We start from the raw sequence: 19,177 nt of genomic DNA, 5'->3' as shown, positions 1-19,177 counted from the left end.
CAATTCCACCAAGTCAAGTGAAACTTCAGTTATTGTGACAAGTTTTACTTCAAAGCGTGAAAATTCCCCGGATTTTTTATGCATGAATGCAATGCACACATCTGTTTCCTCTCTTTTTGTAACCCCAAATCCTGGGATATTACACCAGCCCACTTATTCGTCGGCGTGACGCTGGGCTCACGAAGAGGCCTTCCGGGGCGAACAAGCCGGCGCCGGTGGAGTTGACCGTGAGGACGCCGTGCAGTTCAGGAGCGCAGACACTCCGGCGCCCGCGGGGTTGAACGACGATGGGAGAGGCGGCACGGCGGGAGTTGGGGATGCAGCGTGGATCGACCGGGATTTGGGGTTGCCGAGAGTCGTGGCCTCTAGGTGGGGCAGCCCTGTGTGCTTTCGTGCTACGTAATTAAAAGTTTTTCGTTACTGAGAATTAGCTTAGGGTTCAATGGATTCCAGATCCGTTCGATCTTCTCTACGATTCGTGCTTGTCTCTTCTTTCCTGGTGAGGAAGGTGCAACCCAGAGCTGACAGCGGCGCGGCTACGACTGCGACGGATTCATGGATGCAATGGACGGAGGAAACAAACTTAGGGTGAGGATGTGTGTGCGGTGGGGGGGGGGGGGGAGGGGACGGAGTGGCCGGCAGTCCGGCCAATGATGGTTGTGGGGGAGGCAGGAGAGGAGCCCGCTGGCCAGAGGTAGCGATCGCCAGAGGTGCAAAATATGGTCGGGCTTGACTGAGAGTTAACTAAGAACTAGAGTGTTTCCTCAAAAAAGAAACTAAGAACTAGAGAGTCATGTTTGATTTGGACTTAGTACAAACCAAGTGCCTCATAGTAGATATCGTACCGTGTGTTAGAGGCTCTCCAGCAAAAATGATTTTTTTCTACTACCTCGCGGTACTATGGTAGTACCTCCTAGTATGATCTCTACAATCCAGTCCGTGAAGTTCATTCGTCTCTATTCTTTGTTTTTGAAAGCGTGGAGAGGTCGTAAACTAACATGGGTGATATCACTGCCGACGTCACTTCTGTAGGTAAAGTTGCCTTTAAAAGAAGGATTTCGTAGTACCCCTAGTATGATCTCTACAACCAGCCGGTGAGACTTATTCGTCCCTATTCTTTATTTCTGGAAGCGTACCCCACAGTACTACGGTAGTACCCCTAGTATGATCTCTACAATCTAGCCCGTGAGGCTCATTCGTCCCTATTCTTTGTTTCCGGAAGCGTGGAGAGCCTATAAACTAACACCAAAACACATTTTCCTCTCGTGTCTGGTCTCTGCCTCGTGAACTTGGGCGGCGAATGTGTATGGCGCTGTAGGCGTGACCGGCCGGCGGCGGAGGTCAGACAGACTCCATCTCTTCTCCTCTTGGCCGCGCGTGGTGAGCAGGTCAGCAGGGAAATTCCTAGCTACGTTATAGATTTAACAGCAAATCGAAATTGTTGGTCACAAGTTGTTGTTTCCTTGTGCATTTAGAAAGTATCGATGTGCAACGGAAAAACCATTGATTCACTTTACAAAACAAAGATAGGGGATGTGAAGCTGATGAACTGGTTGTTACTTCAATTTGAACAGCAAATTCATGAAGAGCAGGTCTATCAAACTTAAACAAATGAAGTTTTATTCTGTTGCATTGAATCTTTGGAGCGGGATCCAGCCCTACGTCCACGGATTTTGTGACCAGGATCAATCTAATTATATAAGTTTCTCAAAATGCTACAGATTTCAGCACTGGCCGTTGCCATCAGAGAGTATCCTAGCTTTTCTTAGTTAGGCTGAAATCGACTATGATAAATACTTCTAAGTCAGCTACTTTCTGCATTCATTTGCCATGTATGAATACAGTTAACATTTTAGCATCATTTTATCTCATTGTTATATATGTTGATTTTTTTCCAAGAGGTGAAGATCAATCATGAAGGGTAGCATGGTGTACCTTATTACTCTTCTGCTTGTCGGGTGCATTGCTGCGGCCGGAGAGTGTAAGCATGTCATTGTTGGCGTATCGTATATATTCTTGCGGCTACTACTGTTTATCCTGAAAGATGGAACTGTTTCCGGTAGCTCTATGACGGGTTTTTATATATGAGTAGGTCAATTTGTTGCACTGACAGACGCCATATATCTAATGCAACAGGTCGTCCTGAGGCCAGAGGAAGCTACCGACATGGTCATGCCATGACAAGCACTGCTAATGTTAACTCATCATTGGGAGAGAGCGAGATTTCCCTAAGAATGTGTGGTGAGTTGGACTGTAAGACCAAAGGTCATAACTGGAACGAAAATTGTTACTGCTGCTTCACGAAGCCGGACGTTCCATGTTGGCACACCATGGCAGAGTGCCACGCGAACTGCCCACCATGCAACCCCAAGTGCGGGTCTAAAACAGCGACGGAACTACATGTGTGAAGAAAGGGAATAAGAATGTGTGCTAAATTCTTCGGTCTGTGTTTTAATTTTATCAGCGAACTTCCTTTTGATGTGTATTTTGTTTTATTTGATCTGGTATACTCTAATTAGTTTATCAACCTCTTTATGATTGGGTGAATCTGAACCCTGTAACTTTGTTCTCTCGATCCCTCTGGAACCCTTTGTTCCTTTTTTTTTTTTGCATGAAGAACCCTTTGTTCCTTGTACATAGCATGTTGTAAGAGCATCTTCAACGGGCGCCGAGTAACCCGGGGTGCTTAAAAATTTATTGGGCCCCCTCTTTTGTTGTTTTTAGACGCGGTGGCTGCATCATTTTTAGATGTTCAAAAATATAGTGTGTGGCCCGAACGGTTTTCGAGATGCCCAAAAATACAGCGCGTCAAACAAGATTTAGTGCAAATTCCGCTCGAACAAAGATCAAACAGAGACACTAAAATAGATTAAAAAGTGGATATATTCCATATATGATAAACTTAAAATAGTGCAAAAAAAACTAAATATCTAGTAGTCGAACTCGAAGTCGGAGTCCGACGAACTTGACATGGTAGACGAAAATAGATCCACCCACCGGGGATCGTTCTCCTGAATGGTGCTCGGGCCTTCCAACTGCGCCAGGATGAACGCCTTGTGTGCTTGCCTCGCGGCCTTGCGCTCTGCCCGCTGCTGCGTGAAAAAGCTCCCTCCCGTCGACGCCATCTTGGGGGAAGTTCTCGTGCCACGCTGCCATGGCGAGTCGGTGATGCCTCTCCTCGTTGGTGACGAGGCGTGGCGTGGGCGCCAACATCTCCTCTTGAGCGCCGGATGTGATGTCATGGAAGTTGAGGTCGTGGCGTGGACGGTTGAGCTGCCATGCCGCTGCATCATAGGCGTGCATGGCCTCGTTGAATGGATATAGTCGCGACTAGAGGGCCAGCCCACTTGTTCGTCGGCACGACGCTGGGCTCACGAAGAGGCCTTCTGGGGCGAAAAAGCCGGCGCCGGAGGAGTTGATCGTGAGGGCGACATGCAGTTCAGGAGCGCGGACACGCCAGCGCCCGCGGGGTTGAACGACGGTGGGAGAGGCGGCACGGCGGGAGTTGGGGATGCAGCGCGGATCGACCGGGATTTGGGGTTGCCGAGAGTCGTGGCCTCTGGGTGGGGCAGCCTTGTGTGTGTTTGTGCTACGTAATTAAATTTTTTTGTTACTGAGAATTAGCTTAGGGTTCAATGGATTCCAGATCCGTTCGATCTGCTCTACGATTCGTGCTTGTCTCTTCTTCCCTGGTGAGGAAGGTGCGACCCAGAGCTGACAGCTGCGCGGCTGCGACTACGACGGAGTCACGGAGGCAATGGAGGGGAGGAAACAAACTTAGGGTGAGGATGTGTGTCTTGTGGTGGTGGGGGTGAGGGGGGAGGGGCCGAAGTGGCCGGCAGTCCGGCCAATGATGGTTGCAGGGGAGGCAGGAGAGGAGCTACGCTGGCCAGAGTTAGAGATCGCCAGAGGTGGAAAATATGGTTGGGCTTGACAGAGAGTTAACTCTCATTTAACTAAGTACTAGAGTGTTCCCTAAAAGAAACTAAGAACAAGTTTTTTTACGGTTTGATTTGGACTTAGTACAAACCAAGTGCCTCATAGTAGATATCGTACTGTGTGTTAGAGGCCCTTCAGCCAAAATAATTTTTTTCTACTACCTTGCAGTACTACGGTAGTACCTCCTAGTATGATCTCTACAATCGAGCTCGTGAGGCTCATTCGTTCTTATTCTTTGTTTCTGGATACGTGGAGAGGCATAAACTAACATGGATGACATCACTGCTGACGTCATTTCTGTAGGTGAAGTTGCCTTTAAAATGAGGTTTTCGTAGTACCCTTAGGGCCTGTTTGGTTCCCAGCCACACTTTGCCAAGCCAAAGTTTGGCAATTTGGTATGTGTTTGGTTCTTGCCACACTTTAGATCTGCCACACTTCACTATTCATATGGCCCACTTGTCATAGAGTGAATTTTTTGCCAACTTTTGCCACGTGGCTTCCAAAATCCTAGCCACACTTTTGTGGCTGCCACACTTGCCAAAATTAGGCTTGGCAAAGTGTGGCTGGGAACCAAACAGGCCCTTAGTATGATCTCTACAATCCAGTTCGTGAGGCTCTTTTGTCTCTATTCTTTGTTTCTGGAAGCGTTGAGACGGCATAAAGTAACACCAAAACACATTTTCCTCTCGTGTCTGGTCTCTGCCTCGTGAACTTGGGCGGGCGAATGTGCATGGCGCTGTAGGCGTGACCGGCCGGCGGCGGACGTCAGACAGACTCCATCTCTTCTCCTCTTGGCCGCGCGTGGTGAGCAGGCCAGCAGGGACTCGCGCTCGCAGTCGCAGGCTGCCCCTGCCCCGCCTCCATCTCTTCCGAGCTCCGGCCGTCCGACGAACCATCTCCCAGTCTGCAAGTCTCACTACTGGTAATTTTAGAATTGGGGAAAATCCTAGCTACGTTATAGATTTACCAGCAAATCGAAATTGTTGGTCACAAGTTGCTGTTTCCTTGTGCATTTCGAAAGTAGCGATGTGCAACGGAAAAACCATTGATTCATTTTATAAAACAAAGATTGGCGAATGTGAAGCTGATGAACTAGTAGTCCCTGAACCTGAACTCCTGAAGACCCCCTACATGTTCAGCCCCCTCTTTTGTTACTTCATTTTGAACAGCAAATTCATGAAGAGCAGGCCTATCAAACTTAAACAAATGAAGTTTTATTATGTTGCATTGAATCTTTGGAACGGAATCCAGCCCTAGCTACGTCCACGGATTTTGTGAACAAGACCAATCTAATTATATAAGTTTCTCAAAATGCTACAGATTTCAGCACTGGCCGTTGGGTACATGAAAGCAAAAGGTAGATCAGTTTATACCCTTATTTATCTTTTTTGTATAGATCACGAATCAAAATGTATATAGTGAAAATTTATACGTACATAGGTCACATCCGTATGTACGTATACAAAGAAATAAGAATGTTCTGTTGCTTTGAAACGGTGTTCATTTTTTTTAAAAAAAATGGGCTCTATGGAGCTCAGGATCAAAATTAGGTTTACACATATTTTACTCTTTTTTTGTGAATAGTGACTTATCTCATCGGTTAATCTCCACATTTGACTAACCTGACACATTGCGCGCATACGGATACGGGATACCTCGCCTGATGCATAGAGTAACTACTCCCATAAATGAACTGATTGCTAGGTCAATAAAATATAACTTGGTGCATGGCACCGTATCAAATCTTGCCGTGTACGCATTCATAATCAGGACTATCTCATCTCACATAATGCATACCTGTGTAATGTTCTCATTGTGCAGTTCACATATAATTAGGAGCATCTCACAATATTTGAGGTTGGATCTGGAGAGGGTGTGCGGTTTTGGGAAGACAAATGGCTGGGTGATCAGACTCTTGCATCACAGTATCCTCAACTATACAACATAGTTCATCGTAAGCATGATACGCTGGCAAATGTTATGAGTTCAACTCCGTTAAATATTGGTTTTCGGAGAAGAATTATTGGTGATAAATGGGATCAATGGGTACACATGTGCCAAAGATTAATGGAGATAACTTTAAATGAAGAACAAGATAGGTTCGTTTGGGGGCTAACTCAATCTGGGAAATTTACTGTTAAATCTATGTATGGTGATATGATCAATGGACAGACCAGATATCTCCGTAAATACCTTTGAAAATTAAAATCTCACTCAAAATTAAAATTTTCGTGTGGTTCCTTAGCAAGAAAGTCCTTTTGACTCGCGATAATCTAACAAAGCGAAATTGGAATGGAAATACCAAATGTTCTTTCTGTGAAAATGAGGAATCATTGTAACACTTGTTTATTTCCTGTCCTTTTGCTAGGCTTATCTGGCGAGTGGTTTTTGCTGCATATAACATTCCACCTCCTTCCAATATCACAAATATGTTTGGGAATTGGCTTAATGGAACTGACAAAAATGATAAAGCTAGGATTCGTATTGGGGTTTCCGCTTTATGTTGGTCAATATGGAATTGCAGAAATGATATTGTTTTTAACAGAAAAGATTCTACTAATTTCTTGCAGGTTATCCACACTATGGTCCACTGGATACGCTGGCGTTTCCTACTCCCGGAGGATCAGCGGGAGTACATGATTTCTGGATGCAACCGCCTTCGAATGGTTGCCCAGGATATTTTCTCTTGGCGGCCTACTAGAAGATTGCAATATGCCTAGCTCGCTTAGCTTTTCCCTCCTTTTTCGATGGTTGATCTTTGTAGCGACTTTCGATGATCCTTGAGTTGTAAACTTTTGAATGATTCTTATTAATAAATGGATGTGTGCATCAATCGATGCAGAGGCCGGGTAATACCATTTCGAAAAAAAAAAGGAGCATCTCACATAATGCATATGTTTGATGTTCTCGCATAATCGATATGAGTACTATCTTTGTGTGATCTGCTCGTACAGACATCGTTTCATCTTGTAGGTGTGACATGTAATGTACGATATATATCTAACTACCTCTCTCTCTCTCATAGTTCATCCGAAAATGATCCTTCTCTGGTGAACTTCATTAGATCGTTCCAGAGTTGAAGATCCAACATGAAACCGAGCAGCCTTGTGCTCGTGATTACTGCCTTGTTCATCGTTTGCCTTGTGCTGCTTGGACAATGTAAGCATTCCATCATTATCATATTGCATATCTATTCTTGCAGCTAGTTTATTTTCTTAAAACAAATGTTGCAGATAGCAGTGGACGCACCGCCAGTTCTACCAGGATAGATGATCCAACCCGTGGATGAACCCTTTGCTCCGGCTGTGCAAGAAACCCATCTGTTTTACTCTCCATGTTGAAGTAGTATTAACTAATAACTCGCGCCTTAAGCAAGGGAACGGATGATCCGATTCCGATCGTTAGCACTGTTAAGATTCGTTTCAGACTGAATAAGGTGCCTTGGTCTATTTGTTGCTCGTGAGCTGCCAAACTACCTGTCTGGCTGGAGAAATGATATTGTCATATTGCCGCATAATCCTATTAATAAGCTTCATGTTGTGCTTTGAGGTCGAAGTGTATTACGTGAGCTTTCTAGCAAAGAGTAAAAAAGATACAACCTGCTGGCGGATCTGTGCAGTCATTTTATGAAATGTTAAAACACTTGCAAGGCAAATGTGCAAGATACGGCAGTACAAGTTTCCACAAACCAAGTTAACAAGCGCACAAACAAACGAGTGTCACATTCCTTGCGTTTCACAATTCAAATCGTGTCATCAACACCGAACCCTACTAAGAAATCTAGAATTAACACACGAGTTACTACTATTACATAATGTTAAAGAAGCAGTTAAGAGCCAACGACATGCTTCTCATACAAGGCGACAATTTCCTTCTTGTTGGGATTCTTCAACTGCAGCAACTGGGCACCAAACCCTTGCTTGGTGAGCTCCTGCTTCAGTTTCAGCACAGTGAACTTGGTGTAATCTTCAGTCTCCGTCTCCTCCACCTGCTGGCTCCCATTGTCATTATCTTCTCCGAAAAATACAGATCCACCATCCTCCGTGTGATTGTTCTTAAACGGGCTTGTTGTGCTCTTCGATCTTTTCCTTCGCCTCCCGGAGTTGTCATCATCGACATCCATATAATGGACAGACTCGGTAGCTTCGCCCCTTGTGCGCCTTGAGTAAGAGGCCTTAACCTTGCTATCAAGTGCAGTTTCATTGAGTCGAACAGATGTCAGCTCCTGCTGGAGCATATCCAGCTTGCCTTGAGTTGCTTGCAGCTGCAGTGACAAGGCCTCAGCCCTCTTGTTGGCTTCAGCACAAGCTTCACGTTCTGTTTCCAGCAAACTCTCAAGCACTTGGACCGTGCTAGATCTCTGCTGATTATTCTGTTGCAGCATCTCCCCGATCTGCTTTTCCCTCTCATCAACCCTTTCATCAAGCATTGTGACCTTGGATATAGCATCCAACTCAGACTGACGAAGTTGCTCCATTTCTTCCAACATCTTATTTTTCTCTCTTTCTAGACTTTCGACGTGTCTCTCCATTCTTTCTATTTTGGCCATTCTCTCCATTGCTAGTCGTTGTGCTTCGCCCTTATCTCTCTGTGCAGCAGCAGCTTCTACACGAGCTAAGTCAGCCAATTCTACTGCTCGTTTAGCCTCCCTTTCAGCTTCCTTGCACCTCCTGTCTGCCTCGTCGAACTTTTTGCACTCTGATAGGAACTTCTCTTGAAGATGATTCTTTTCTTGTTCAAGGATCTTAACTTCCTTCGCATGTGATTGAGCTTCAGTTTTAATAGACTCCAAATTATCAGTCAATAATCTGATCTCGCCCTTCAGAGCCACCGACTCTGACTCGTAAATCTTCAGCTTTCCTTCAGTAAGCTGGATTTGGTCATCATAGAGATGAACTGTTATTATCACATATGAGGGTGGGAGGGAGGGAGGAAGGGGCAAAGAGTGGTACCTGAAGCCTCGAGGTCAAACTTGTAGCATTAACTTCAGTTTGGTTAATTTTTGCATTTAACCTTGCTATTTCTTCCTCCTGATGATCAAACAGTAGAGACAAATGTAAGGAAACAGGCACCTGTTAGACCTAAAAGGTAGGCGCAACTGTGAGGATCAGGAGAAAGGATTTACCTTTTCGTGCAGTTGATTAGCAAGTTCTGCCCTCAGCGCATCTTCCCTTTCTTGCACTTTCATGTTTGTGCGTTCTTGGGCAACAGCTGCTTTCTGAAGAGCTGTTTTAGCCTCATTGGAAGCAAATTCATATTTACGTTTCCACTCTGCAGCTTCCTCTTGAGCAGACTCGGCCTGCTCCCGTATAGCAGATAATCTGCCCTCACTGATATTCGTCCTAGACTCAAGAGATGCAATTTGAGACTTTAACTTGCTTTCATCTGCCTTCTGCTGTAAAATGTTGCGATCATATTTGCTCTTCCAATCAACAGACTCTCGTTTTGCTTGTTCAAGAGCAGAAGACAAGCTCATACAACGTTCTTCCAACTTGCTACCCTTGTTCTGAAGTTCAGCCATTCTAACAGAGTAATCCTTTGAAAGTTTCTGCTTATCATTAACAGATTCCTCATATCGCCGTAAATACTGAGCTCTGTGCGTCTCACTTGCCTCAAGCTGCTTCGTGAGTAATGCTAACTTATCATCGCTTGAACTGCATTTCAGTCTCAGGGCGTTCCTTTCAGCATCTATACGCTCCAGTTGTTTTTTGAACAGGTCTAGTACGGGCCCCGCCAAACTGCAGAAATTAATCAGCATATATAACAAAGCTTAGGTGAAGTCACATACAAATTAAAATGAAGGTATGGTAACGTTCAATGGCATACAGATTGTAAGGACGATAACAAAAGATCGATTTAGTTCCTACAGCTATTTGTAAAAGCCATGACATCACGCAACCAGCTTGAACCGCAAAAATTCGAAGTTAAATGATGACACATTATGACATATTATGTCACATAAATAAACGTTGAAGAATGAAGAGGTGCTTACCACTGATGCAGAAACGAAGCAAGCTTTGCCCATTTCTTGGGCCCATAAGAAGTAGACTCATACTCTGTGAGGAGGCCATCAAGGAGCTGCATTATATCAACACAAAATACATGTCAGTACTATTGAATTTTAAGTTAATATTGAATACATCATTCCAGTGAGTTGCGTGACTGCATCTAAGCAAAAGCTTATAACCATCTTACCCTGACCACATCATCCAACTTTGAGTCGGGACGGTTACATGCTGCCCGTACTTTTGACTCCATGCTCTGTATTCTACTCGAACATTGCAAGTCAGCCTCCAGAAAAGTATTCCTTTTGAAATCCTGCATTCATATCATAACCATTTAGCCTGCTGGCACTTTCGTACTATTGCAATATCTCATTCACAATATAAGTAGTTTCGGACATGGTCACGGTCCACATTCATCAAAGTAAATAAAAAATTGGGCATAACCCTTTTAAAACATGTTATTTCACTCTTGTTTGCAATGAAAAGAAACGCAATGTCACTACATTTTCTTAACAAAAAAAAACATGTCATTTCAAACAAAAAATATTAGATATTTAGATATTCTGAAATCTAGTGATGTCAATCTGATATAGTTCACGCTGGTAATTCTTTTATAACAATGGTCGAACATAAAAATGTTTCAAGACAGAAATTCTAAAACTGCTTACATTATTCGAGGGTATACTTTAACAACTAGCACGCATGGACAAGCCAGAAAGTTCATGAGAAAGTCCAACAATAGCAGGCATGTGCAATTGAAGTAGTAGAGGAGGAGTGACAATCAACTGATAGTGGAACCCATGACAAGTCTCTGCGTACGGAAAAAAGAAAGTTGAGGAACGACAGTCACCTCAAAACTCTTTCTTAGAGACGTCTGGAGAAGCTTCTCAAATTTCGAACGAGCTGACCCAGCACCAACAGCAGAGGCGTTAAAAGCACTAATAGCCTTATTCATTGCACTTTCATGTGCTTCTCTCAAAGCATCCTGCCAAAACTGAACCTATCAGAAACCTCCCAAAAAGTGAAAGAATAAAATGCATGTTGCTTATTTGTAATATTACCTCTTCTGCTGTTTTTTTGCGGTCGAAAGAAGAATTGTAAATATCCACAGCAGAATCATACGCCCTACGGCATTCTGTTTCCTCCACACTCTGCACAACCAAAAACTATGAGATGATTTCCTCCCTAACAGAAACCGGATACCCAAATAATGATATAATAGTACACACTGGAAAGGCAAGAATGATAGAGCAGTAGATCAGCTACAAAAAAAAATGATAAGAGCAGTAAATCGGTAGCTCCATTAAGCTATAACAGCTGTAGTTGCCCACAGCAACTATTGTCGTGTCATATGTTTACGTGCATCTCATTTTCATAAAAATTCAAACAGTGCTTTCATTGTTGAAAGTTCAATTCAATAGTTGAGTCTGACTCTATTTTACAAAGAAAGCTGGCCCTTCATTCTCTATGTTATATCTTGAATTTGCTTAATCCACTAAGAAATTATGTAAGGTAAGTGATTAATCCACAGCATGCCACATATAAAAATCATAATCACTCAAGAATATTAATAATAACGCAAAAAAAAGCACACATATAGCAAATACCACTTGCTGCAAAGATTACCTGCTACAGAGGAGTTCTACAACAGTTTAAACTCTTCAAATGGTTATAAATTGGAATGGGCCAAAAAAAAGTTCAGAACAGTTCAGATGAATAAATTGAAGAATTATGCTAGTTTCTAAATACAAATTTCGTAACTAAGCTAGCAACACCAACAGTTGGGTGTGTAATTTATACAAAAAGATCAAGCTAAGACATATATCATAAGTGCATCATCAATTTGGGCATACCTGCCATGACGAAGATATTGTAGGCACTGCACCAGTATTGATGGCATCAAGAAATGATTGTGTCAATCCAGCAAGGATTGGGCCTGTCATGGTACTAGCTCCAAGCTGTTTAGGTCTTGTTCGATCAAACACAAATTTTGTGAAAGCATCCAGGCCAGATGTGAACTCTGGACGAAATGTACTCAACTGCAAACAGGGGAGACAAACTAAGCATTCACAAAGAGGTCAAAATAAATAATACAAAATGAGAGCAGCATCAACATCAACCACCTAGAAAGAAAAAAAAAATGTTGCGTACGTACTATAATTTTAGTGCACAAAAGAGTAGAAGCATAAAGTTTGTACCAAACGATCGTCCAGCATCAATAATTACTCTAAACTAATAAGCTCTCATAGTCTATACGCCAACATGAGTAACAGTCCTAGTTTTACAAGACGTGTTATTGCTAAGCCAATAATAGAGAATAAGCAAAGCTTGACAAAATTACGATTCTAACTAAACAGTGTTATACAAATTCTGCTTCTTGCAGAGATGGCTGTACCATAACTACGTTACCCATTACAGTTGAAAGGACTAAAACTTACAGGAAGTTGATCAAGGCGCTGGAGATCTTTCTCATTGTTCACAGGTCGCACGAGTGTAAAGCATTCCCTGTCTGGGAAAAGAGCACGGATCGAGTCCCGTATCTTTCAGATATGTTAAAAAGAAGATGCATCAGTATCTGTAAGACATTTAAGATACATCACAACAGCATGTATGCTAATTTACTTAAGCAATTGAAGAAAACCCTGCTACCATACCGCGTTCTTAGCAGATACATCTCTTGCACCACCTTGAACAGGCCTCAGAGCAAGTTCAAGGTAATCTCTCGGCGTAATTTTCCTGTTGTCTTCTGTAAGATCCAAGTAGAAGTCCTGTATGTACCAAACCAGCATAACAGAGTTTATCAAAATGTACCACAGGAAATGCAGGTCATAGTCAAACATCAGAAATGTTTGATAGAGCATTTGTGTTAAAACAAATAATGAAGACTGCAGACAGTCTTTAGTACGACAAAATAAACCAAATATCGTACCCTCAGCAGCCAAACAAAGACAGGTGAGAAATGCCCAAGTTCAGAGGCAGTGGACCTTCCACCTGAGGCCCTAACCCGTATATGCTTTGTCATTTCTGTGACAAGAGAAAGACGGTCAATTGAGGCTTCGTCTATCCCTCCCATCTGGAAAGAGCAACAAGGTTTCAGGAAAACAGGTTAGATTATGTGACAAAAAAAATTTCAGCTTACTGATCAGCATCCTCAGTATGATACAAAAGCTTTTTGAACATTAGCCTAGCAGGCCCTCGATCGAAAGCATTGCACAAAGCTCAGTCATTGGTTAAGAAATATACCTGGTTGTATATAAACATGCTTGATAATAGAACAGCCAACGAAAATATTTGGATACTATAGGTGCCCTGTCAAAAAAGAAAACAGTGAACATGAGACGATAGGACAGAAGGCGGAAGGAAGTTATATTCCAGTGCACAAAAGCAACCATCAAAAATCCCGCATAAGAAAAAAAAACGAAAACAAACATTCCTCAAATTTACAGTTAGGAAACATGCCCACTATCTAATAGTGGGAAACAGAAAAAAAGGAAACAAATCCGGGTATTTGGAGTTATGACCTTTGATAGCTTAAATGAAATGCAAAAAAACTATTATTAATTAGCAACCTATCTTTGAGCAAATAGCAACATTCAGATAAGAGGTATTATAAACTAACTCAGAGTACTGATCATCTCACAAGGTAAAATTTATAAGAAATCACTACAGAATACAGTCTAATGGTGAATTTAAATGTGGTGGAACCGTGGAAGACACATAAGGCTGCCGTTGGGGAGGGTGGCAGTTAACCAAAACCCAAACCCAAATTTACCCATACCATATAATTTCAGATTATCCATACCCAAAACAAGTGGGTATTATCCAATGGTATGGGTAAATCCATGGATGAGGAGGAGCCAGCAACTGAGTATGTACCAGGTCTGTATGAATACGTGCATGCATGCTAGTATAGCTCAATCGATCAGATCGATGTAGCTAGCTTGCATACGTGTGTATCTGCGCGGAATAGAAGCTCTGGTATGCGGACATCATGCCGAATAGACAGAATAGTCCACGTCGGAAGTACCCTGCATATTCGAGCTAGGCCAACAGCTACTGTCTGGAACGTGCTCACGGACGTTGGTCGGGCGGCACCAGGCCATACGGCTTGCAAGCTAAAAATGAGAACGGAGAGATTGGGCAGGAAGGTTATGTTCCACGTAATGGGCAATTATCCTCCCCGTACCCAGAATATGATGGACAATTTTTTCTTATACCTTACCCAAACTGGGTGGGTATGGGTTTGGATGTGGGTACTGGATAACAAACGGCAGATTTAAAAACATATACATGATATTATCAACAGAAAGTAGCATTCCACTTAATGGTTCTGTCTCTCCATGGTTCAGCGCATATATCAATTGAAAACAACTAACTTAGCAGAGCCAGGTGAGAAAAAAAAACTACGTGGAAGTTCCAGAGAGAGACTATTTGTATGGACAAAGTTAGAATGGATAGGATTGGTACGAGAAATTTGCATATCCCTCCACATCATTGTCAAGATCATGGCAATAAAGGAAAACCTAGAAATGTTTGAAGTACCAAATCTTTTGACCATCACCATATCAAAATTCAACTACTCACTCAAATAAATGTGGCCCCAAATAAACAATGGCATTTTCCAGTGTCATTCAGCCCACTGCCCGACTATGAGATTGTCATAAGAAAAATGAGTCAACTTTGAAGTAGAGCTACATGGTATACCGTTTGGTCGTAAGCATCGATTCCTTCAGTGTCCAACAATACAAGATTGTATTCAGTTCCATCAAGACCAGTCCTCTTCAAAGGTGCGCTCCACATCCAAAGTCCCTTGGTGCAAGGTCGATGTGTTGATGCAACTTGAAAGCCACTGGTTCGCCCTAGAAGCTGCATATGGAGGTCATAGTTTATGCCTGATGCTAAATTGGAGAACGAAGTAGAAAAGAATGCAGCAAAGGAAAACTATTCAGCAAATTAAACACAAAGGAACAATTGAAAATTGTAGTTACAAATCAAGTTCCAAATACGCCCAGACATCCAAGAAGAAACATTCTGACATAGTTTAATGGATTAGTGGGATAAGGGTTTGAATATAAGATCCTTCAGATGGAACTGATTAAACTTTAAGTGAATACTTTTGATTCAGCGCGATGACCCAGCAATTTTACTATGTTTAGCAGTGTGCTTTATTGTGTCTGTCATGTATCTATGTCAAACTCTTTTACGACGTCCAGATCAAATATGCCATATATGTACTCTGCAATAGAAGCATGAAACTTATACACAACCTGGTGTTTTAGCACCTAAAGTTGTGTGGTTATGGCCAGATACACCCAACAAAAGTAATAATGGCTTGGCGAAGATGACATTGATCGCTGTATTTCGACTCAAACAATCTTTTCGGTTAACTCTTGCAGTGTCACTATCCTGTCAAAACAACTATGCTTCTTCTACCAATTTTATAGTTCCACTGCCCAAGAAGAGATATCTGAGGTTCCAACTAACGCCAGATGATGGTTACAAATTTTATAGACATCAAACAGAGCAACCAAGAGTCAGAATAAACAATGTTTGAAGCGCTGGTTTACTACTGAAGTAACAAATACTAGCACGTCTCCCCTAATATACAAACACAACAAATATTCATCATTAAACGTTATATCGACCCCGACCAATGGCGTTGCTAGATCTGCAGTCTGAGTTCTAACTCCCAAATCCTTCAGTCTAACAAACCGAGCTCACGGTAAAAATAAAACCCAACGGAATCGCGAGGGGCGTGCTCCAGTTCCAAGAGTAACTAAACCCTAAAACCAAAAATTCACCCCAACCACAACTTGTGTCACGCTGGTGTCAAACAGACCGATCTACCGAACGGCGGAAGCAGCGCCGAAACCCTAGAAGGACATTGCCGCGAAACCCCGAAAAGGAGGGGAAAAGCGCGCGCGCGGTGGGTACCTGGTTGAGCACGAAGCTCTTGCCCTGGCGCGCGCGGCCGCAGACGGAGACGACCCCGACGGGGCCCTTGACGAGCTGCAGCGCGGCGACCGCCTCCGGGTCCATGACGAACTTGCCCTTGTCGTCGCAGTAGACCAGCCGCAGCGGCCGGCCCAGGGCCCCCGCGCCGTTCCCGGCGGGCGGCGCGGAGGGGGAGGCCCCGTCGGCGGGGGCGCTGGGGCTCCCGCGCAGGCCCAGCCTGTGGAGCATCGCGTCTTCGCCGCCGACGGCACGGGTTTCCTCTGTCGCAGTACTCGTTTCGAAAAAAGAAGGCGGAGCGGAGATGGGGAACCGTGGGGTTGGACGGAGGACGGAAGGGTTCCAGTAGAGCGCTGCGTTGGAAGCGACGTGGCGGTTTGCCTTTTGGGCTGGATGCATTGCCCGTTGCGCTGGAGCTTGGTCGGTTTGGCCCATTTGGTCGGTGCACTCCACAAAGTAAGTTTTGTTTTTAGGGTATACTCCACAAAGTAAATTTCCAAATAGGTGTCTCTTTCTCTTTTTGAGAGGTAATGGAGATGTTTGCAGAATTAAAGGAGAAGGACAATGAATTTACAAACACTATTGTTGACAAATGGAAGAACCAAACTTGAGTAACACCATTTCCGTGACGCCGTTGCATTTAACAGAACCTACAAGACAAACCTATGCGACATGCCTTTCAGCTTGTTCGTGGGGTGAATAACCATTTCCAAAGTGTGTTGTATAATGGTGTTCTTATGTGTGATGAGAACAATGAAAGCTTTGAGTGGGTTTTTTTAAGAATTTGTGAAGATGATGTGAGGGGAAAAGACCAATCACAATTTTTACAGGTTCGGCGATATAACTTCTAGTGTTACTGCTTCAACCTATTTGTTTTGTTCGCGATTTTCGTTATTGTAGTGGGTATGTGGTCACTAAAGTTATAATTGCTCTATTTTTGGTTTGGCAGACCAAGCAAAAGGCGCATCTGGTCGGAGCTAACACTGGAGAGGTGTTGCATCGCCGGTGCGATGTAGATCCACATCGGCGACGTGCTACATATGCATCATCACGTTTTTTTCATCAGCGCGAGTGGAGATGCACGGTCTCCCTGCCCAATAGGTACCGGCACCACCGTTGCTCCATCCCAGAGCAGGTTGGTAAATCTATCATTCGTTTTTTTCTTAAATCCTTCAAATGATTCGGTTGATTCATAACTTGTTATTTAGTTAACTTGTTAGATTTTTCTATGCATTGTTGATTTGTTATTTAGTTAACTTGTTAGATCTATCAATGCACGGTTGATTTATTATTTAATTAACTTGTTAGATCTATTTATGCACGCTTGATTTATTATTTAGTTTGCTATTAGGTTAGTATTGTAGTTTAGATCTGGCTATGCAGTATATATGTATATGGATATGGTATTTTGTTAATACTTACATCTATAGATTATTTGTTAAGTGAACTTGTATAGTCTTGTATGTTGTGTTAGATCTACATATCCATTAGGCCAACTGTGTATTACCATCTATAATAATGTATTTCCATTTGGAAATTCAATTTGGCTCCTGGGTGCGTATGCTTACTCTACAAAAAAAAATCATATTTTGAAGTGTCCACAAGTTTGGATAAATAGTTCTACATGTACATCTCTATAATATATGGCTTTCATCAAGTTTCACGAAAAAACAATATTTTGTGTGATCTATGTAAAAAAAGAAAGTTTATCTTGTGAAAATTACTGTTTTTAGCATTGAATTTTGTATTTTTTTACACACTTCACATGGTAAGTCGATTTTTATGAAACGACTTTGTGAGCGTGTAGCACGTGAAGATGTACGTGCAAACTTTTTTATTTCAATTTCTTTTAAAATTAAAAATATGTGTAAGATGTATTTTAAAATATAGGGAGCATATGCTCCCATGCTCCAAGACACCACTCCCTCCATTTTCATTCTATATTTGTTTAATAGAGATCTTATTTTGGTAACACTCCTTAAGAACAAGGCAAGGGAATGCATGCGACGTTGTATCTCCACTCCTTGTTCTTTTTACAGTCCAGTGTTATGTCGGTATCTTTCCTAACCATATGAGTATATATGATTGCATATTACAAGACAAAAAATAGAGAATATCTTACTCATTCATGATAATTATGTGCAGAAAGCAGAAACATTCATGGACTCGTCATGTCATGTCGTCTTGGCAAAAAAGTTGGCTGTAAAAAAGTAAGGAGGCTGAAGCTCACAGCCTTCCTTCTAGCTTGTACCATGCCCTTGTACCATGCCATCTGCAGTTGCACGTAAGTGACTAGTTATTTAAATTGGCATATTTGATAATTAATTCTATTTGTGTATAACATTCTCACATTGAATAACATTCTGAATTATATTTTCAGATCTTTTGAGCAATATTTGCAGCTTCTACCTTTAAGGGAGAAGCAGTATCATGACTGGATTGTGCCCTTCAATGTGCTCCAAGTCGATAGTGGTGATGTTACCGATATCCTTGCAAGTTACATCAGATATCCTTGCAAGATACATCATCGTTGGGGAGACGAAGGCGTAACCAAGAAAAGACACGGATTCTCTTCTTTTTTGTATATATCTCTACTATTTGTAATGATATATATATATAGACACGATGTATCAGGAATATAACAGATTTGGTACCACAATTCCATGAGTGTTAAGTTGAGCACACATCTATTGTGGGTAATACTGGTTCGTGTGCGAAATGGGATGAACACGTATGAGTAGAAACACAAGACGTTTACGACTGATGATATTGGGACTCCAAGTGCAGAGTGTTGTGCCAGCGGAGTATCTATATCTCTTATAAAGTAAAACCTCACTAGAGGGTCATTTAAGTTGTCTATCTCAACATGCAAGCTATCCACATCATCCATTCTATTAGCCATCCAATTGTCCATGTCATTCCCCACTAACATTCATTACTCTACATGCAAGCCACATCATCTATTTTTTAAGCCATCCAATTATCCACATCATCCACTTTTAGCCGCCAACTACATAACTATTTCAAATCAGTTTTTTTTTTAAGTTAGCATCTTGACTATGTATACCAATTGAATCATGCATGTTCCTACAAATAACATCCTATTCCAATTAACTTATATCCTTTTGTTTTTTACAAAATAGAGTTATCGGAGAAATTCCCACTGCAACGCGCGGGGTATCCTTCTAGTATTGTAGTAATAAACAACCACATTAGGTCATTAGGATTGGGTTAGATTGGTCACTTCATCCTTTAGAGCACCCGCCTCTGCGCAAATATGG

At 42.4% G+C, this 19,177-nt stretch overlaps 1 protein-coding gene and 1 long non-coding RNA gene across 2 annotated transcripts; one reads left to right on the top strand and one right to left on the bottom strand.

The window, feature by feature from the left end:
• Nucleotides 1–1,279: 1,279 nt before the first annotated feature.
• LOC127327337 (uncharacterized) lies at nt 1,280–2,569 on the top strand. Its single transcript, XR_007868510.2, has 3 exons — nt 1,280–1,388; nt 1,900–1,981; nt 2,137–2,569. It is a non-coding gene; the product is annotated as an uncharacterized lncRNA (long non-coding RNA).
• Nucleotides 2,570–7,603: 5,034 nt separating this feature from the next.
• On the bottom strand, nt 7,604–16,218 carry LOC127327560 (uncharacterized). Its single transcript, XM_051354338.2, has 14 exons — nt 15,879–16,218; nt 14,649–14,810; nt 13,188–13,253; nt 12,874–13,017; nt 12,599–12,712; nt 12,383–12,484; nt 11,798–11,983; nt 11,006–11,095; nt 10,795–10,929; nt 10,135–10,257; nt 9,932–10,017; nt 9,065–9,677; nt 8,892–8,969; nt 7,604–8,809 (listed from the first exon to the last, which is right to left on the bottom strand). The coding sequence occupies exons 1-14, from the start codon at nt 16,125–16,127 to the stop codon at nt 7,769–7,771; spliced, it is 3,189 nt and encodes a 1,062-aa protein (XP_051210298.1). The 5' UTR covers nt 16,128–16,218; the 3' UTR covers nt 7,604–7,768.
• Between the last annotated feature and the right edge of the window lie 2,959 nt (nt 16,219–19,177).

The sequence above is a fragment of the Lolium perenne genome, chromosome 1, assembly GCF_019359855.2.
Source record: "Lolium perenne isolate Kyuss_39 chromosome 1, Kyuss_2.0, whole genome shotgun sequence".
In the NCBI taxonomy this organism is placed as follows: domain Eukaryota; kingdom Viridiplantae; phylum Streptophyta; class Magnoliopsida; order Poales; family Poaceae; genus Lolium; species Lolium perenne.
Note: the sequence above shows the minus strand (reverse complement) of the source record. Positions and strands in the feature narration are given on the sequence as shown.